The following is a 22,909-nucleotide window of genomic DNA, read 5'->3' on the forward strand; positions in this document are numbered from 1 at the left end:
CTTTGTAGAGTTACAGACAGTAGTTGTGACTAGTTGATATACACCAGCACAATCTTGAAAGAATTTCATCTATTTTTTTATGTGGAAAGTTTTGCATTTTTAAATTTTCGCAAATTTATGATCTCAGAAATTTGTTGTTTTAAATTATTTGGAAATTTCAATTCATGATTATTTCTGTTAAAACAATTATCATGGCAAATTTGACCTTGAAAATGCAATGTATATGTTTATCAGGGACCTGTATGTGATCAGGTGCACGTCAGTTTATTTTCTCAATACATTATATAGCTTATAATCAGTCAAACTAATCTAAATATTCAGTTTTACATAAAGTGCCACCAAAGCATCAAAGTAATAATATGGACACAAAGCATATTTTACAATCTTGTCTCTTGCTTTTAGAACTGTTATGCGACTGAATTTAGTAAGCACTGTTACAATTTGCAACACCATGATTTCCTAAGAAATAAACATACTGAACTAGACCATCAAGAGAATCATTTTAAATGGTTAAGGGCTATGAAGAATATTTTCATTATACAATGATAAATGTGTTTTTGGATGTAATGAATGTTGAAATAAAATACATTTATGTGTTTTTTCTTTTGAAGCACGATGGTAATGCAAGTTATGTCCATCAACTATTTGACTTCTTGCCACACATCACCTGCCGATCCCCACAAGAAAGTTTAGATATACTTACCAAGAAAACAAAACCGGAAGGTGAGAACTTTGCATATTGAGCATCAGAAAATAATAATTGATGATGAGGAAGGTAAATTTTGTTGATTTTGGTCCCTTATTTGTTAAGGTTCTGACATATTTTTTGTATGCATTTTTTTAAGGACTGTAGTTAATTGGGAGCAGCAACACACTAAAGATCAAAGTATTGATGAAAATTGAATGTGACTTTTGTTTCAGGATGCTGATTAGGCATGTTTTCTACAGAAGCTTTATAATCTACTTGGGTATAAACATTATCATTTTATTTGAAGTGGGATAAGTCCATCAAGTCATTTCCACGTCACTCCTGCAGAAGTGGAATTGCTGTTCTCACATAAGAGCTCCATAATTCACCCTCTTAACTATGCTACAACTTACAGTTTCCAACAAACATCATTTGAACTGGTCCTAACCTCACTCACACAAATGTCAGATCATTTTTTCTGCCTCTAAAGCCCTCCTCGTCGAAAAGCAAGCTGACTCAGTCTCTCATTTTGTAGCAGTTTCCTAACCATATTGAGTATGGAAATTAGATGGGTGGCAGCCTGATTATTCTTCGAGATTTCCACTTTCACTTTGCCAAACTCACCGATCCTATTCATATTTTCAACCTCACTAGTCAGTTAGCCAACCTGCCAATAAACAAGGTCACACTTTTGTCTGGATTCTTCATAGACCTGATGATGATATTCTACAGTCTTCACTGGCGTCTCACGAAAATGCATCAGATCACCTATGCATCATATGTCATTTCAGTGCATCAGTCCCTAACCCTCCAATCCTGTTCTGCTGTGAGAAACCTCCATATGATAAATAGAACTCAACCAGTGCATGACATTCCAAAAAACCTAACAACTTCATTACCTCCTGCAGCAGTACAACTGGACACATGCTTGTGGTTATTGCTTGACAAACATGCCCCAGCCACCAAGTGCAGAGTATCAATTCAGAAATGTTCTCCATGGTATAGTAGTGATAGTGACTTAGCTTTGTACTGCTAAAAGAGAATGCTGTAAAGCTGAGAGGATTGCTTTCCACCAGCCTCACTATTCATAAGCAAGTCTATGAAGCTGCTAAGAAGAATGTCACAAACATAGTTCATGCAGAAAAATCAGCCTACCACAGTACTGAAATCACTGAAAATTTTAGCTGCAAAGAGCTCATCATGATTGTGGACAAGTTAATGCCTAGGAATACAATATACACCACGTCCAATGATCTTCTCTCCGGTCAACAGTCCAGACCTGTTTGGAAATTTCTTATGTGACAAAGTTCAATCCATTAGATATGAGCTTGACAACACAATTTCAGTTGACTCATTTTATCATACAGTTGTGATGCAGAATATACACAGCAACCTTTAACACCAATGGAATCTAATTTCTCTATGGAATTGGTACATACAGTTATAATGAAGAGTGCCGCAAAGTCATGTAAACTCAGTCTGATTCTGACATCATTGTTGCTTGATTGCTTAGATTCAATTCTGCCCTCACTAATAAGTGTTGTCAATACTTCTCTCTCATTTGGGGAATTCACATCATTTTTCAAAACTCTAAAGGCTATGTGAAAGTATTGAAGGAAATTACCAACGCTTGACCATACTAATTTAAAAAACTGTTTCTATTACCTCTCATTCATGTAAAAAATCTTAGAAAAAGTTGTTCTATCATAGCTTGTATCTCATCTGAATTCATATAGTCTGTTTAGCAATGTGCAGTTCACACAATACTGGACCTGCTCTTCTGGGAGTAGTTAACAACCTTCTTTCTGCTTTGGATAGTATAGAGGGTACAGTCCTCACACTAATTTACTTGTCTGCTGCAGTTGAACAGTAGACCATGATATATTACTTCACCATCACCTGCATGTGTTTGGTATTCACCATATTTATGGTTCATGTCCTACTTAGTCAGCAGGACACAAATTGTCACTAGTAAATGGAAAACATTCCAGCCTTAAGTAAAACAGCTGGTGTGTTGCCAGTTGGATGCTGATGACACCTAATATACATATCTAGTTGCCCAACTGAAGTTGAGGCTACTATCCAGGGGTTAGAGAAGTGCATTTTCTATGTGAAGTCATTGATCACAATTTCTTTACCTGTAATAATAAGTATCAGCTATACCAACACAGTCAGTACAATTAAAGTATAGGTGTCACTCTTGACAGTACATTCTCATTACATCAACATGTAATGAACATATACAAGGCTGCATATCTGGAGCTGAGATGCATCAACTTGTCACAATATTCTTTTGATCTACCACAGAACTCCAAAAAGTTCAAAACATTGCTGCTTGGATGATCACCCATTAAGAGTACAAAGAACTGAGCACACCTCTCCCCTGCTAAGTAACCTTCACTGGATACCCATTCAATCCAGATTCAAACACAAAATGTGTTCACTATGCTACATTTCTTTAACTGGCTCCAGTCCAATATGCCTGTCTGATTTAGCCATATGTAGACCTCATCTAGAAACTTGACTTCTTCTTCTGACGCTTTTATTCTCCTTGTTCCCACTGTTAAAAGGAAGTCATAATTAGGAAAACATTCCTTTGTGTACCAGGGTCCAGCTGCATAGAATGATAGGCCCAGGGATGTTAGAAACAAAGATTACGTGATCTCATGCAAGAGTGCTCCTAAAACTCACCTATTTCAATTAAAAAGGCTTAATAATAATATTTACCTCCTTGAGCATTGTCATCATTTGGCATAATCATTATGCTAATTTTCACCGAATTAACACCTTATGCTGACCTCTATATGGATTACCCTTTATGGTTACATTAAACAATAAAAATAAAAATAAAAATAATTAAAAGTTGTGTTTGTCATTTGTATTAACATCTCTTTCATTCCACTCATAAATAAAAGAGTGAGAATATTCTGAAAAGAAAGATTGCTGCATACGAACAGCATAAGAGCTGATTTGTCCATCTAGACCCAGATGTATTTCCTAATTTTTTTAATTGTAACTGTATATGATCCATTTCCAAGAAAACAGGCTGTTGTTGTTGTGGGTTTTAACGCCATTTTTCAGCACACGATCGGCTAGTATTAATGGTGGAGGAAGAACCCAGGAAAATCCTGGAAAGAACCACCGACCCACAAGAAGCTAATGGCAAACTTTCTCACATACCCACATTGGCCGAATCCGAGACTGGAACCCACGCAGACAGAGGTGAGATGGCAGTGATCCGTAATGGAGAGCACTTTAGACCACTCGGCCATTTTGGGCCCCCATAACAGGCTGGTTTCTTTAATTTGAAACTTTGACTCACAGATACATTATATTAACAGTCAAGTTAGTTAGTGGATCTGAGTCTGTAGATTTAAAGAAAATAGTGTCAGATAATAACCCTTTACCTCATAGTTACAAAGTGCAGCGTGCTAAAATAGAACACCTGTTACCTAGTCGACCGCATACGCATAGGCCTGCCTGTGAACTGTTAAGCAATGTAGTGTATGTTATATTTAACGGCAATTTTAACAATTTTACATTTTTGGTACATATCTATTATATGTGGACAAATTTAAGAGTAAAGTCCAATTGTTATGGCTGTGTAATTATTTTTCTCGGAAGAATTTTTTATGTGCTTTAAACTCTTGAGAGAACTTGTTCACTGTCATGTAAGTGAGGCCACATGACTAACCATAGATGCCATTTCTGACACTCGAAATTTACATGTTTTTCATCTGCATCTACATCACTAAGTCATCTGAATTTGATAATTTATAAAAACTAACTGCTGCCTACATCAATATCAGAGCCTTTACCAAAGTTATTGAATCTTTCATAGTTGTGATTCTATTCGTGAAAACTTAATAAGTACTGAATGAAATCCGCGACCGCCATTTTGGAGAGTGGAGATTATGACCCAGTTACTTTGAATAGCAGATATTGACCAGTGCATCAACAGTGACCACATGATCTGACATAATTGTCATTTGCAGAAATGAAGGTAGTATCTAATGGGGGGTTTTCCCCAAAGGTGGCACTACGAAAACCAGCTCAAAATGGCTGATGTTTACAGCAGGCATCAAAAGGCACTTCCATGCGAATTGAGTAGAGGCGTCAAAAGATGCTTGCATGAGGTAAAGGGTTAAGTGAAATAGGCTTTTATGGTTTGGTTTGTGGATGAAAATTCTTAGAGGAGCTGTGTCTTTTTAAACTTTAAAACATGTCCAGTTAGAAAAAGGACAAATCAACACCACTTTACAAATTTGTAAAGAAGAACAGAAGAGTAATGAAATACAGCACTCTGATTGAGCACCTTATCATCATGCTGATTAGTAATTGCAGAATGTATGGACTACACAGTCATTAGGCAAAAGTTAGACTTGAAGACTAGTTAAATGAGTGTTGAATTATAAATAATTTGTCAGTTTATTGTGTGTTTGGATTCTGGTTCTAATCCACATGGACTTGCCCATTTTTGCTAGATATTTGACATGCAGATGCCAGTTTATAGTAGTAAAAATAAATATACATTTTTATACAGTGTACTGTAAATTATTGGCATGTAATATATTTGCTATGATATCATAACCACAACGAAGTAGGGGTACTAATATTGGTGCAAGTAAGATATATATATATTGTAAAGTGTCGAACTTTGAATAGTATTGAACCTTAAAGTTAATACATTGAGCATTAAGATTTTATCACATTTAAGCCAGAAAAGTCTTTGTGAAGGGTCACTTTGATCTTTCTTCTTCCCCACCCCCCATGTCAGCATTAAACTTGAAAGGCCAACATCTCTGACTCATTGAGCATCACATTGCTGTCCTTTTAAAGTAAACATTTGAGCTATCAACTATAACTGTTAGATAGGAACCCATGTCAGATAGTCATTTTCAAAGGGAAGTTCATTGCAGTGTAGGTCAGAGATTCTAGTCGGTTCAAAATCTTATGAAAGAAATGATTATCTTGGGAAAAATTTAGGAACTGCTGCATAGAATTGGTCAGAGTAAATTAAGGCATACACTTTGGAAATAATGTAAATTTATAGTGACAACCTTGGTCAAAATTCTTTAGTCCAAAATTTCCTGAGAGTGGAGAAGTTTGGCTCTGAGGACGCCTAAAAATAATAGTGCTTTCCTTGTTGAACAAGAATAGGGGACCAGGTAGCTGTCCTGTAAAAGAAGACCAGCTTTAGTGCTAGGATGCACAAGTTCTGAAAGAGAACAGCATTAAGGTATGCAATTTTAATTTTTCACGTAATTTTCCATTTTTGATTGTTTTATGCAAGTGTGCTTGCTATGACTAGTATCCATATTATGTATCATTTATTCAGTTTCATGGAAATCTATTGATGCTAGAGTTGTTATGCAATTTATCTCTTTAACACATTAACCTCTAGCGACAAGTTAACGTGGCAGGGGTTAATGTGTTAATTTTACAGTTACTAGTTCATTGATAGAATTGATGGATTGCATGTGATCCAAATTTTCATATGTGTAGGATTTCATAGGGTTATATGAAATAAAAAGTTTGTCTATTAGGACAATACTGATTATTGTGAGTTAATGATAATTATATTTTTATATATAATTTTGTAATGTTTAAATAATCTTGTAGGTTAGGGATTGCTTTGAGCTTGAATTTTTTGAGTTTTATGCAATAATAATCGAGCATGTGGTAGCGTGGGTAAAGATATATGGTAACGTTAGATACACCGCTCGTGTGTTAATTTATGGTCAGTCGCTGTGAAGCAAGAGTGATGATCTATTGTATTAGGTCAGTATTTATGCAGCGTTTGGATAGCTAGTTATGCTTCTGAGTAACGTACGTGAGGGAATTTTATGTATGTATAGGAATTGATACATTTAGAGATTTAGCGGTAATTTTGTCCTTTAAGGAAACAGCTTTCTGGAAGAAACAGGTCAGTCTGAAGACAGAAGTCAGAAGTCCAGAAATAGATGACATGTTCAGAATAAAAGGCTAGAAGGTCCAGGGAGAGATGAAGTGTTCAGAATAGGAAGACTAGAGAATAGGAAGACATGATAACATGGGTCATGAGAGGAAGGTGATGCAATCAGTCCCGGACATTGCGCTCTTTTCACCACTCATTATTATGATGAAATAAGTCCATTAGACACTGCTATTAAATTTTGTTGACATAACTTAGATTGAATTGAAGTTGCCGCAATTAATTGTTATTGATTAAATTTTGTTATTTTTCTAAGGGGGCTCGTATTGCATTATTTATTCCCAATAGTCTTGCCCAGTTGTCTGTTGATATTTTATCTATCCCCTCACACTGGGCCATGAAACTGAGCTAGGTCATCCCCTAGATAACGCCAGCCAAATCCAGTTAACCAACCCTCTTACTAAGAGGGTGATGTTACACACACACACACACACACACACACACACATGCACACACACACACATATATATATACGCTTAGATTATGTTTTTAATGTTTTTTTTTTCATTATCCAACTTTCATTTTGGATTTATTTTGTGAGACAATCGTTCTCCTAAATTTTAGTGACTTTGTAATCTTTATGGACTTTGTCTATTTAAGACCGTGTTACACCACGCTGTCATTGACATCATGTTGTAATTTACGAATTTGTGCGACACTACTTTTGCTTGCTCAGTTAGCAATGGAGATGGCTTTAGTGACTTATTAACATGTTGCATTGTTAATTTATGCTTTGTTTTCCTTTCTTGTGTTGTTTCAATAGAAATGTCAACTAAATACATGAAATACAGAAGTTCAAAGCAAAGTCTAGAAAGTTTTGAATGAGCAGCAGGGGGGTGAATCCAACAAACTTTAGGCAGGTTATTTTGCAAAAATAAAGCTTCCTATGAAAATGAACACACAAGCATCAATAAGTCTAAACTGAGGTCTCTAACCAACTGAGATCTCTAACTGGGTTAGTGTATATTTGTGTCAAATTTATATGCATCCTTGTTTACTGACACAGGACACTCACTACTGGTCGTCACCTCCCCCTCCCCCGCTGCTTATGTTGATTTTAACAAGTAGTTATACAGTTACATAATATATAATGATGTATCTTAATGTGAGAGTTAAAATATTTAACAAAACAGTTCTTGATTATGAAAGTAATAATTGTATGCCATCTGATTCATTACCACAAGGAATATCTCTTATCGTTGGATTTAGAGGAGATGACAGATTATTATTGACTCTGGAACAATACAGAAAGTTAAAAAAAGAAACAATATGATCAAGAAGCAATTATGGAACATGCTAATAAAAATATTGTAAGAGAAGTAGATTATGAATGCTTGAATCACAGATATGTATGCACCACAATAGATATAACCAGTTATAGAATCTATGAATAAATAATGCATTATCATGCATGAGTCGATCTCACAAATAAACACATGCTGAATCATCAGTAAGAGCAATTTTAACATTGTGACATACAGAAAAGTTTGGTGTAACTTCACATATAAATAGTACTGGTAGCTACGACATATTACTATTTTAGGAACAGTTACAAGAGCTCAGGAAAAAACATGAGATCTATATCATATATGATAGAAATCTCATTATAAATGTGCATCTCCCTGCTGCTGTAGAAATCCAGTTAGGCGGTGTAATTAAATCGTTAATAATATCCTATGCTAACCATGGAATCTCACACATCTAAACTAGCTCAACAGTGACTAGAGACAATTAAAAAATATCTTTCAATCCATGATTCTGTCAAGCAGATGTTACAAGAGCATCAGAAGTCTCAGTTGGAATTTACAGATGGTGCAGAACAGTTTTTTAAACCACTTACAAAGGCTACCAAAGGTCTTCTTCCCACATTGGAGCACACCGCTAAATCAACTGGAAAAATTGCAGAAAGAACAAAACAAATGAAAAAGATTCTAAGAGAACTTCCAGGTGAAATAGCTGTTGCTCAAACACAAACATTAATACAAGAAATACTTGATAATCTTAACCAGCTTCATTCTGAAGTAGCCAGAGCATTAGATAAAGAGACTATCAGAACCAGAACAAGCAAGAGAGAAAGGATTGTTGCCTGATAAAAAAAATTGATCTGGACAGATTATCTGTGTTTGCCATGCAATGTTTTGATCATAGAGAAAATGTTTTGAAAACCGAGCATGTTAATTATGTTGTAATTTGTGATAAATGGTAAAAATAGATATTTCGCACACACTATGGAATTGATCAGGCCCGAAATAGTGATACAAGATATATTGCATTTATAACTGGAATAGATAGATAACTTTAACTGTTACAACAACCACAGCTAGTATTAAAACAATCACAAAAACAATCACAAAAACAACCACAAAAACAACAATCACAGAAACTAGTCATAACAACAAGTGTTGAAGAAAAAGAATGGTGGGATGCAAGTTCTACCCGACAGTGCCACTGGAAGTGGTATTACCACTCCTGGTACAGGTACCAGGGGAAGTGGCCTTATTACTTCATGCCCCTATAATGTCCTTGCAGATGTTAATAGATTACAAATTCTGAATGGAGGAAGACGAGCTTGCAATAATTCCCCAGAAATAATGAATGAAGCAGCTGCTATTCGTCAGAGATTATTTAGAGACGGTATCACGGATATTAATGTTTATCGGTCCCTCATCGATGAAATCATTGATGATTACCACAGTGATTGATTCAGTTAGATCAGTGACAAGAAAATAAAATATGATCATACATAATGCTCAACATGGACTTGTAATAGTGTGATAAATTCATGATTTAAAACATAAAAAGCGATCTGCGGAGATGGACTCGGTGATGTTGTTCAGGGTCTGTTCAGAAGGATAGACCTACAGGCAATACCGACTGCAAGCAAATGGGAATGAAAGCTATTGACATTTGTGATAAAGGTGTTGGTGATGTTGCTGGTAAAGTATTTTCTGTTATTAAGGATAGACTAGCACAATTTATATGCAGACCGCCAGCAGTTTGACCTCATCCAGTAAAATTGCCCAGCATTTAATGCCAGCAAATGTTAGATAATACATCAAGCTGCAAGTGAACAGTTGAAAGAATTAGCCGGTGAAGAAGCTTGAAATATAACTGCAAATTTGGTAGCAGGTAGTGGGTTATCTCATTGTTGCTGATGTTAAACACTGATGGTACATCATTTTAGACATCAACAAATATAAATAATGTTCAAACATGTATTTGATCCAGCATTTGACATGGACGCACCAGTACTCAAGGATAAGTCTATGCGTGATTATCAATATTATTCTTATGAAGCACGAGAACCAGATAAATGTGCACGAAATCAAACTACAAGGCCAGGATAGATCAAGATATGTCTTGCCTGCCGTGGCATTCATTGAAGTTCAGGGTAGACTCGTGAAAACCGATGGTAATCCTTATGGTGATGCGCAGGGTGGATTTGTTAATAATGGAATTAAGGCATTATTCAGCAGTGCACGATATATTATTGATTGTAAAGATATTGAAGCATGCCTTGGTGATGTTGATGTTGCTACAACAGTATTGGGCTATCCTAATACAGTGATAATTATGCACAGTCCGCTGTTCCATTGATGATGTTTGCAAAAGATACTGTCGTTCGCTCTGAGAGCTGAGCTTATACTTTTTAATGCCAAAAAAAAGTTACTGCTGCAGCATATAAAGCCAATGTTAGAGTTTGTTCTTTGTAAATACAAATTTAATCTGGGATTCTCAGCATGTAAAAATCAAATTGATGCTCAGGGGAGATTTAGCTATGCAATACCACTGTCATGTATCTTTGGTTTTTGCAGAAATGTTAGAAAAGTTATCTTTGGGGCAAAACTCAGAGTTGCTCTCATTCGAAAGAGCATGGATGACGATGCTATTTGGTACATATAAGGAGCTGATCCATTTGTGACACTGACATTGTGGATGCCAGTCATGTCACCATCACTCACTGAAGAACAATGGCTGCTCTCTTTCATGGACAGCAGCGGCAGATCAACATTGTCATGGATGATGATGACTACAGACTCGATCACGAGCACAAATGTTGGCACATTTGCATGGCAGATCACATCACAACAAGGAGTTTCAGCACCATGACTTGTATTTATAGCTTTTCAAGATATCCGATGACAAAATTCTCAAATACGAAATCAATTGGTATTTGACCAACTTGGGGTTAGTGAAGTTTCTTTGAGTATAAATGGACATCAAGAACTGTCTGAAGAAGTGTTGTTGGATTTTGAAAAAATCACATTACACATGCTTATCATCACTTGATAATATTCATGGGACATGATGAGAATGTGGATTTTGGTTTGCAAAGATCTCAGTGGTATTTTTTGACATTGTTTCTGATATACTACTCCTCGCTGGAACACCTAGATTTGTTTAGACAGTCAGTCATTGACATACATTTTTGAGCTCGAGTAGGTGCACTGACAGCAGGTGTTACTGATTATTGAGTAATCACTGTTATACTCTCAGACAAAACAATGTGACTTGAAGGTGTTGGTTATTTCATGAAAAATATAATGAACATTAATAGAAAAGCAACAGACTAAAGCAATAATAAAAGAACCGTAAGAACTTATAATTTTTTTCTCATCGTTCAACCTCTATTAAGTGCTATGATTGAAGCTGTACAAAATAAACATATTTTCATTATTCTTCAAGTGAGATAAATTGCAAGAACTTTTTACACAGCGATACACTTTTGCACAATCAAATAATACAAACTGGAGCATAAGGTAGTAATGGAAAGATAATGAAGTTCTGAAATGGGCAGATAATATTTATTTGAAAGCTGGGAGCAGCACAAGTTAGTGAGAGAAAAAAAAAGATGTAAAAATAATTGATCAAATATTGATAGAATTTCTTTTTAAGATAGTGAGATATCGATCCTGTTTGCATAATGTGAGTGGTCTGTCACATTTTCTTGATCTACATCTGCCATCTTAATTGATTGAACTATCCGAAAGTTAGTTGTACTGATATGCCCTCTGGTGTTTTCAAGGGGAGATACTAACCGTGAAACCCCTTATAGTTGTTTACATGCCTCGTTAACATGTACTTAAATTTGCGTGGATTTTGGTCAGCTGGAGACTGCTATCATGTTGCTTAGGCTACCCAGAGATATGAAAGTATGCAAAAAATTTAAAAGTTTAACAAACATCTTTGCAAGATATCCCTTCTTCAATTAACTTGACAGCCAGATATCTGTGGTTTCAAAAGATTGGAAATTTAATTTGTGTTTATGCCTTCATTGGTAATATTCATAAACATAAACTTTACACCTGTAAAAAGGAAACATTCATGGCACTTTGGAAAATGCAATAGTCCATCAGATTCTTTTGTTTTTATTCAGGTTTGGTCCTGACTTACTTTGATGAAAGGTTCTTTATTTTTATTGAAGATTGTAGTCTGCTTTCTCTGATATAGTGTGCTTATGTTATTTAAGTCACAGCTAAAGGATAGCTTTGGAGTACCAAACAAATACACCTCTATTATTGCTGTAGCAACATCAAAGAGTTGTAGAACATTGAGAATGATTTTTTTTTCCCTTTCACTATTTTAGTATTTATAAAGAACAATCAATGCTTCAGAGGTAATCAGTTTTCTTTGAAGTTTCAGCTATACTATTTTTTCTGGGTACATTAAAAAAATATTGATGGTCAGTGGTAGCATTTACTGTTTCTGCCTTCAGAGGTTGTTCGATTGTAGCTAGTCCTGGTAGTATGACTATTGGCATGTACAGTACTCAGACCAGATGTCAGCATAAGTAGATTACGATTTAACAATGCACTGTTAAGATGGTTTGTCAGTATGAACAAAGAATTTGTTTATGTAACAGTGGATAGATTCCAGTGCATTTCATATTAAGTTTGTGGCTTCCTTTCAATGTGACTGAATTTCTCCACTCCAAACCCAATAATTACAAGTTTAAAAAGCCAACAGTCACCGCCAAAAAAAATCAAAATTTGTAACATTGGTGAATTCCATTGTCATCCCTTAATACTTTTTACATGTTATTTTTCGTACTTTTAAGAAGAAATGTTTTTCCCATGGAAGAGAAAAATACATGTATATGAAATTTCAGGAGCCACACCATAATTATCTTATATTAGATTTCATATGAGATCTCTGCACCAAAATTAAAATAAACTTTTGACATTATTTTTTGTACTTAAAATTTTTCATGTATGAGAAAAATGCATGTATATGAATTTCAGGAGCCATGCAATGATCATGTTATATCTTAATTCATGTTATAACAGTGTGTTATAATAGGGTCACACTATTAGCCAACCAAAAATTATGACTAAGAAGCAGAATGCTGATGGTAGAAGTTCTGAAAGGCCAAAGATTTAATCCACTCAGTCACTGGAAAGGCATAGGTAGCATATCCTACATATGACTTGTGATTGGTCAAATGAGTGGAACTTAACTATCTAACCATATTGAAATGGAGCTGTGATGTGTCAGTGGTTATGGCATTGTACTGGGTCCATATTGATATGGGCATGATTCTCACCATTTGATAAGCCTGGATTGGATACCATCAGTGTCCTTGAGCAATGAATTCCTTTCCTTGCCTCAGGATGGTATCATATTTGAAATGTTGCTGTGTCATAAAATACAAAAAAATATATTTTTACAAAAAAAACATACATTCCAACAATAATGTTCAATGTTTTATACTATACAAGTTGTCATTGTCATTTTGCATTGAAAAGACAGTAAAGAATAATATCAGTATGTCAAAAATACAACTTCTGTGGTTGGAAATAAATCTTATGTAGGGCTAATTTTAGTCAAGTGAATAATGCATTTTTGCACGAGTGTGTTAAATGTTCCATTATCATTTTTTGTCTGCAGATTATAAAGAAGAGGATCAATTATTTGATGCAAAGGAGTTTAATGGATCCATTTTTCAGAGGCCATATCAGTATCTGAGTCAACTTGGTCAGCAAGATATTTATAATGTTGACCCCAGCACCCCATTTGGAACATGTGATGATTGCCTGAAGGTTCTCCTTAGGTAGGTCTGGAGAAGTGCTTGTAATTATCACAAGTCATTGTGGACACAAATATGCATTGTTTCATCTTCTGTATTATTATATATAAACTCAGGGATGTATAGATCAGTTCTTTGAAATGATGCTATTCAATATAATGCTGCATATGCATATATATATATGTAGAGAGAGAGAGAGAGACAGACAGACAGACAGACAGAGAGAGACAGACAGACAGAGAGAGAGGCACACACACACACATGCTTGTAAAACCTACAAAAGGGGATGCACAATTTTTACCATTAAAATGGAGACATTTTTATTTTTCACAAATTGTGGGCAATAAAGATCTGTTTTATTATGTGTTGATATATACATATCATTTTTATAATTGATTTTTGGTTGATTTTTTCCTACGTTAATATTATCTTTTTTTCCTTCAAGTAAACCATAACCCCTTGTTATGGATATAAATAATTGTGTTTCACTTGTGTCCTTGATTGTAGATTGTAATGTCATTTGTAAGCAACATTTTATGTAACTAACTTTTGTTCATGATTGTAGATTATACTTTAAGATAATGATCAATTGTAAACAAGATGTTTACTTGGATTGATTTCAGGAAATTGTTTTTTCTTGTGTAAATTGTATGGTCTACCTGATTTCTATCAGGTTGGTTGCTAAAAATCAAAGTTACATAAGATCTACCTGATTTCTATAAGGTTGGTTGCTATAAATTAATGTTAAGTTTAGGCTTTTAATAAATGCAACAAGTAAAGAGTTAATAAAATAAACTTTGTAAAATTTAACAAATAATTTATTTCCCTAGAAAAACAAACGTTACTTTTACAAAATCTATGTCAAATACAAGTTCATCATTCAGTTCATCAGTAACTGTTAATTTTATTTTTTACAGAACTGACATATTTGTGTCAATTGATTATCAATACTTGAAGTCTGCACATCTATTTAAATACTTTTTTAGAACATGCACAACTGAGTTAGCAAAAAAGGCAATCGAGTTTTCATTTAGGTTCAGACATGGTAGTAGAGTTAGCAGAAATATTTGCAAAGGACATTTAAATTATTTTGAGTAAGTCTAGTTTTTAATAATTTTTTGCATGGTTTTTATTGTAAAAGAATGTATAAGATAAGATAAGAATTCTTTATTTCAGACTACATAAAATATAGATATAAAGTAAAAACATTGTAAACGTAAAAGAGCATATATATCAATGTATAAAAAGAAAACAAAAAAATTAATGTAAATGATAAAAATATATTTATCCTATTAAAATTAATATATAAACCTCCATTAATAAGGCACATTTCTTCTTTTGGTCTAAAGTTACACAAATTTTCTGATTGTGAATGTAATTGTTTCTCAGTTTTGGCATGCCTACTTGGAGGTAAGTGCCTTCTAAAATCCATCTAGAAAATGAGGATTTTCATAGGGACAGAGGGAGCTAATTCTTCTAGTATGTATGGACAAAATGATGGGAACATTGATTATGATATTGTTGGTTGGTTTAAACATATTTGATTGCCATATTTACAGCACACGGGGTCAGGCTACAGCCTCTCACAATGTAGTAATAGCCCTTCCCTAATTTCAAAATAAGTACATGAAAAGTGGCGAGGACTAACAATACATGTATATACTGCAGAAACACATTGCACTAATACAAAATGAATAATAAAAAATACATAATACTAGAAATTAGTACAAAATAAGTGTAAAACAACTAATGTAAAGAAGAGAATGGAATGGGGGTGGGGGTGGCAGCAATGAAGGGATTCCTAGCTCGCTATTGTGGGAGATAATTTTGGTAGTTAGTTATCTTGGACAGTTATTGAAATCTTTGAGTATCTTTAAGATGAATCTGAAAGATTTCAAAGATGCAAGTGTTTATATCATTTGATGGCTCAGCTGATCAAAACAACAAGAAATTAGTATTTACAGGGAATGAATAATTGGTTTAGGTAATGCATTTGTCTCAGTCTTGTTACTATATGTTTCTTGCAGTTAAAACTATAATGGTACTGGCAATCTAAGTGTCCTGTCTACATGTGCACAGTGGGCTATCAGTAAAAACATTTTAAAACAAATAACTCTTTAAAACACTTAAGTTTTGTTTCTTATCCTAGTGTAAATAAGTGATGATTTCCTCCTACCAGCATAAAAATAGAATGGGACATGCAGGTGAAATATTATGTTTAGATATATTATTTAATGTTTCATTGGATCAGATTGATGGTATGTACTTAGTATTATTAGCTTATGAAATTTACCAAATAATTTTTTAATGCAACATAAATGTATTAGTTTCAATAGGGTACATGAATGTAGATGCATAATACTTTTTCTGTCTCTGTCATTATTTCTAACAACACTCTCTACTCACTATTTTCTGTTTCTCCTTTTATTTACTTTGAGATATTTTTGTTTTGTTTTAGGCATTGTGGAATCTCCAATCCATCGTGGGCAGAGCTTCATCACTTTGTATGGTTCTTTAACACACAGCTGTTGGACTTCGAGAAATCAGTTTTTTGCAGTGCTGATGTGGCAGAAGATCTTCCTGGTTTCTCCAAGTTTGTGCTGAGGTTCCTGGTTCAGATGTCTAGGGTACATCTTGTTTTATCTGCCTCTAAAATTTCATTTTGGTGGATCAGGGGATGTATCAATTTATGTCATATTTCTGTGTTCATGTTGCTTCTTTTGTTTTTGACACATTAATTGCACCCTCAATATTGTAGATTCAAATCCTACCATTGCATCAACCAAATTTGGCAATCAAGTTTTTTTCTTCTTCTGAAAGGTGCTTTGCTACAATTGCCTCAGCACTAAATAGCATGCATAAAAATTGGTATGTGGATGCAGCTTAAGAAGGGTAGCTCAATCATACCAAAACCTGGTCACTGTGACCTAATTTTCATGCTGATGTGAATTTTGTATCTTCATTACTTGTTCATTACACTCTCAGAATCTTTGAATTTTACCTACACTGATTAAAATTGATATGTAGATGTATTTCAAAGAGAGCAACTCTACTTCACAAGATATTAAATGACTACAGTAGTCCCCCTCTTATAAGGCCAGCCCTAATGCAGCAGGGAAGTGGCCTTATAATGCGGGTGGCCTTTCTAGAGGGGGATGACAAATGTGAATAGTAAATACATATGAAAAAAGTCACAAGTACATTTAATTTTAAATATTTAATATTTTAATTAAAAAATCACATGCATGATGTGAAATAAATGTAAAACAAACTTTGTCATCATTTTCAAAAGAATGCTATGAATAACCATTGATATAGTTTTAAAACTGTCTTTATAATTATGTTACAGTTCACATCATCTGTCACTTTCTTGGTAACAGTCTAAAAAACAAACCAGTCTCATCACATTAAAAATATCCTTGCTGTCATATCCCCTGCATATATCATTAGTCTTTTGTTCCAATCTTCGACAACTTCATCATTAACATCAGCTGATTTGCCGCTAATGACAGAACACTTGATACTGTGTCACACTTGAAATCTGTGGTGCACCTATCCACTTCTGCAGAATTGTTTCATTATCTTTCACGATATTGTTTATCTTAGTCTTCCCGACGTTAGTTTTCTGCAAGGATCCTCGACGACCCCCCCCCTGTCAGTTGAATTACTTTCATGTTCTCCTCTAAACTGAGAATTTTTATTTTCCACGATGACATGTTGATCTTTTTGCAGTAAGGTATTCATGTTGCCAACTACAATACTGATGAAACAATTTTGTATGCATCTAAACAAATTGCCGTGTGTTTTTAAAGGAAGTGATCTTGTCACGTGATTCATTAGTCGCAGTCTGGTACCCTATTGTTCTTATATATTTCTTGACACTAAGTGAGAGAAGCCAAAATGGCTTCGATGGATTCGTAATTTTGACAATTATTGTCAGTAGTAATAGCCACTGATTACCAAAGTGAAGAAGCTCAACATCTTACTAAGGGAAGCCATAAAGGCTATTAAACCATTTTCCTGCTGACTTGGGTATTGTACATCGATACTGCCAATTCTCAGCTGTTACTACTGTTCAATAATTGTAATCTTAACAATTATCAGAGTGACTAAACTGAACATCTTATGATAACACAGCAGTAAGGCTAATTGATTACATGCACATACCCTTTTATATGGATTAAAATTTGAGTCTTTCTCGGTTTTTATGGAATAAATTTGGCTTGTCGTGAGGCTTAAATGATATAATATTAACCTTAGTGGTAAATGTACTTTACTCAACACTTCTTTCAGTAACGAAAACCTGACATCGAGAAACAGAAATCGGATTACTTAACACACGTTATGAATAAAATACTGGTTCTGGATACATATTCATATAAAATGCGGCCGCTTATGAGGGGTAAATTTTATAATTTTGCACTAATATACTGGCCGCTTGTCGCGTTAGCCGGGTGGCCTTTCGCGAGGGGTACTTTTGAACACAAAACTCGTTGGTGCCAATGGATTCTGGCCATAAGGAGCAGGTGGCCGCTGGTCAGGGGGGCCGTTCAAGAAGGGGACTACTGTATTTCTTTCTGTAATATTGACACTTTATTGATTTGTATATTTTACAATCATTGTCTTGAACCCAGTCTCAACTATGCTGATGAAAATTGGTGTTTAAAATGGATCTTGTCTGAAAGAGAAGCACAAGTGAATGCCATTCATGTACTGTATTGGTAAATTATTAGCATGGATGCCATCAGCTTGTATTTTAGCCACCTTGAAATAGTGTCCTGGTTCAGTTACCTGAAAAGGGGACAGGAAACTAACAAATAATTTAGTTTCATTATTCATAATACTGTTTCTCTCTGGTGCATAAGCTGCCATGCAAATCTCACCCAAATGATTTTCTGCATGCAATGGCTTGAAAAGATCACTTCCTATTGTAAGGGTAATGTTGTTCTCGCTTGCGTGTAAATTACTAAGATCTCAGAAGAAGGGTTTGCTTTTTGACCCAGAAAACACTGCCAGAAGCATAACCATGTGCATGAGAGATGATGTGAAGTTCACGAACAAGAGCAAACAACTGTTTATTTTAGTACAACAACCTTTGTGACTTCATTATTTGGTAAATTAGGTCTCTTGTTAAACACTCATCTCCAGAAACATTTTCTCAGTGATGGGTGCTGAGAGTGATTAGAATCATTGGATGAAACTAGAACTGTGGTAGTAACAAATTTGGCAGTACTAATGGCACTGTGTCATAATCCATTATGAAAAATTAACACCATTTTTATTGTATCTGTTAGGACACTGTATATGGTTGATAATATTAACCTGTGTTTGTTTGATAGATATGCCCTTTCCTTGCTTACCATATTTATAGTTTATATTGGGACACCATAAGTCAGTTTCTAAATAATTTTTTGTGCACTGCATGTTCAGGGACAGATCATTGTTCTGGGGTTGTAAGTTTGGGGCACCTTTTTGATCATAATATTGTTGTTTAGGTGATAAAATGTTAAGGTTATCAATTTTAGGATTTACAAATAAAATCATTCAAACATTCCATGTCCAAAAATGCACTCACACTTGAATTTTATTTCACAGAATAAGATTAAAAATCGGTCAGTGCTCTTCACACATTTCTTTCTAGCTGCAAACTTTTTGAGGTCAAAATTTTAACAATTCTAGATGCAATATTGGAAACTCGAGAGGTTTGCAGTATGTACATAACATTTTATATTAAATATTTTTACGCTATCATGCCACTATTCCTATAAAGAAATGTGTATAGACTGTGATATGTGCTGTGATTATCTGTTTTATTACAGTATTCATTACACAATACTAGTATCTACATTTATTTAGATTTTAATAATTTAAAATATTAAATTAAATTTTACTTGCCGCAGTGTGAAATTTCCTCCAGTGTTGTTCACCCTCATTTGTTCACTAGTAAGTTTATTGGTTCCATTTTTATGCAAGTCTGAACAACTCATATTTGTATTATATTTTGTGTTTTGCTTTACCCTATGTATATTTGATGCAATACACATTCTGATTTGATCTATATTTGCCTATTTTGTAAACCAGGTTTAATTCCCAAGTGATATTTGTTTCATAACCTGCCAGCACAAAACATGTAATGGCACAGCACTAGCTGTGTTTTTCCAACTCTTTGAATGAGTCATAAATTTGATATTTGTTCTGTGCCAATTAGTCCTATATTCAGTTAATAGTGTCTTTGGTCTTCCTGCAATTGAAACCTATTCATTAGTAGATTTCACAGAATGTATGCTCATAGTGTCACAGACAGAGCCCCAAACTTGTCCATTGTTTCAGTTTATTTTTGAAATTCCTGTGAATGCCATTTTCTAGAAACCAAGTTTAGCTCCCTTGGGGTTGGCCTGCTTTGTAAATAAAATAACCTTTGTATTTGATAGCCCAAGTTGAAACAAATGCATTATTTCTGTGTTAGTGTGTTTCATCATCACCTTAGCTTTTATTGTTTGCCACCATTCTGTCATAATTGATACAAACAGGCATTGATTTCTGCAGGGTACAATAGCATACAAAGCATTATTTATCTTTAAATATACTTTTGTAACCCGTACTAGCAAAAATATTGTCATTTGCACTGACATTGAATGTATTTATGTAAATATTTTTTTTGCAAAATATTTTTACATTGCTAACTTGGATATAATACACTCTTAGCTATTTTGCACCATATACAATGTCCTGCATGAATTGCTGGTATAGTGAAGTAATCATCATTTCTCTCTATCTTTCTCTCTTTTGCTCTCTCTTTCTCCTGTTTGTCATTTTTTTAATCCAGTTATTAGTTTGATAACATGTTGAAACCTTAAGGAGAACAAAACATGATTCATTTATATATCTTCTGGCCATCAAAGAATATGCCATTGTTTTTACTCAAAAATAAGCAATAGACACTACATCACAAGAGCGTAAGATTTTTGGATAGTGGATACATTTATTTTGCACATAAATTTCTTCTGAAGGACAATAAATAAATAAATTTAAGAGCAGTACAAGGTTAGATTCCTTCAGTGTGTTATCAGATAAGCATTCATTTGTACTTTTTTTGTAACATGCAGAAGCAAAGAGCAGCAAATTCAACACAATTTGTTTTGTATCAGTAAGTATTGGGACAAAATGATCTAGGTAACACAACATGCAACATGAAAAAATCATTTATCTTGTTCCAAGATGTATAGTAAATATGGGATGTAAGAATTCCCAAATGACATGTAGAAATGAGAACAATGGACTGATCGCTAGATATGTCAGATATTGTAACTGTGTTGACCATCTCCAAGTAGAGCATAGCATATCAGAAATGACTGCTGCACTAAATTTGTTTTCCATAGCCTTCCAGTAACTGAAACACTTCCAAGTGGATCTTTTCTAATGAATGCATTATGGTGGGGTGCTGTGGAAGATACATAGCTTGGAATGTTATATGTATGACCCAATCAATCCAGCTAGCAAAATCCTGAACTGGAAAGGAAAATTGCCTCAGATTCTGGTGGCAGTCAGATAGCAAGCTATCAGCCTGTTTTGGTGTAAGGCACATGGTTATTATAACACTGGTCAACAGTGAAATCATTACTGACTTGAAAAGGCCCTAATCTGTAGTATTTTGGTGTGCCGAACACGAATATAACCGTGAAAATTTTTTATTGGCTCTCGTTTTGAAGATATTCATATACCTCATTTTCTATGTTTCACTGTGTAAATTTCTCCAGTAGGACTGCAGCAACATCCGGAATAATGATGTAACATTGCATAATACCATCATGCTCACATCATCCACAGTTGATTGCATCATTTTCTGATGCAATGCAATGCTAATGCCATGCGGCTGCTGAAGTAAGTTGACGTCAGCAGTGTACTATACATGTGTAGGCCTATTATACTAATGCCAGGCGGCTGCTGAAGCTGACGTAAGCAGTGTACTATATAAAGCCCAATCAGATAGGTTCAGCATTTAAAATATTTTAGACGTTGTGCGAGACAGTTCAAGCTACTGTTACATAAAACTTATTATTTTATCCATTTACGTACAATAAAGAACAGTAATGCCTCGAAAGTGTGTTAATACCGCGGACAATTTTTGCTATATTTGTGGGGAAGTGACATTTGCCAACCAGAAGAAAAGTATCAATTCTCAAGTGAAGAAGGCATATCATCTTTACTTCGGATGCAAGGTTGGTGACCAAGACAAGCCTTGGGCTCCGCATATATGCTGTGCTACATGTACAACACAGCTTTCACAGTGGTTGAATTGCAAAAGGTCATCAATGCCGTTTGCAGTCCCAATGGTGTGGAGAGAGCCAAGCAACCACCTAAATGACTGTTACTTCTGCTTGGTTCCTCCTCTTTCCGGCGGAATAACGAAGCGAAAGAAGTCGAGAATAGTCTACCCAAACATTCCGTCTGCATTGAGACCAGTTCCACATGGTGAGGGACTTCCTATTCCAGAACCTCCAGCAGAATATTCTCTTGATTCATCTGACGAAGACAAAGGTGAGTCGACCTGTTCTTCTCCTGGTCCATCAGCATGCAGTGATCCAGATTTTCACTGTGGTGCATCATCAACCCCACACAGAATAACACAGGAAGAACTAAATGACCTGATTCGTGATTTGGACTTATCAAAGAACAAGGCAGAATTGCTAGGATCAAGACTCCAACAATGGAATCTTCTAGAAGAAGATGTCACAATTACTGCATATCGAAAGCGCCACCAGCAATTGGAGCCTTTCTTCAGAAAGGAAAGTAATCTGATATTCTGTTCCGATATTGAGGGCCTCATGAATGCTTTAAAAATCACTCATGACCCACAAGAATGGAGACTATTTGTGGACTCTTCGAAACTGAGTCTCAAGGCTGTGCTTTTGCACAATGGAAACATTATTCCATCTATTCCAGTAGCGTATGCTGTCCACATGAAAGAGACATACGATAACTTAAGGCAGCTACTGAATTCCATTGAGTATAACAAGTACAGCTGGCACCTCTGTGGTGATTTGAAGGTAGTTGCCCTTTTAATGGGACTGCAGCAAGGATATACAAAATACATGTGTTTCTTATGCGAGTGGGATAGCCGAGCAAGGGAAATGCACTACATGAGGAAGGAATGGACTCACAGGCAGAATGTAGCCATTGGAGAGAAGAATATCCAACACCCAGCTCTGGTTGAGGCTCA

General features: G+C 35.0%; 1 protein-coding gene across 1 annotated transcript in view; it reads left to right on the top strand.

Moving 5' to 3' along the window:
* LOC149786029 (E3 ubiquitin-protein ligase rnf213-alpha-like) overlaps nt 1–22,909 on the top strand; it is a 598,535-nt gene that overhangs the window by 227,105 nt on the left and 348,521 nt on the right. Inside the window, exons 31-33 of the mRNA XM_089976317.1 lie at nt 612–723; nt 13,551–13,713; nt 16,148–16,316. Coding sequence (XP_089832443.1) covers nt 612–723; nt 13,551–13,713; nt 16,148–16,316 — 444 coding nt within the window. The remainder of the gene's footprint in view (nt 1–611; nt 724–13,550; nt 13,714–16,147; nt 16,317–22,909) is intronic.

The sequence above is a fragment of the Sinohyriopsis cumingii genome, chromosome 12 (assembly GCF_028554795.1).
Source record: "Sinohyriopsis cumingii isolate HCF-2022 chromosome 12, ASM2855479v2, whole genome shotgun sequence".
NCBI classification, from domain to species: domain Eukaryota; kingdom Metazoa; phylum Mollusca; class Bivalvia; order Unionida; family Unionidae; genus Sinohyriopsis; species Sinohyriopsis cumingii.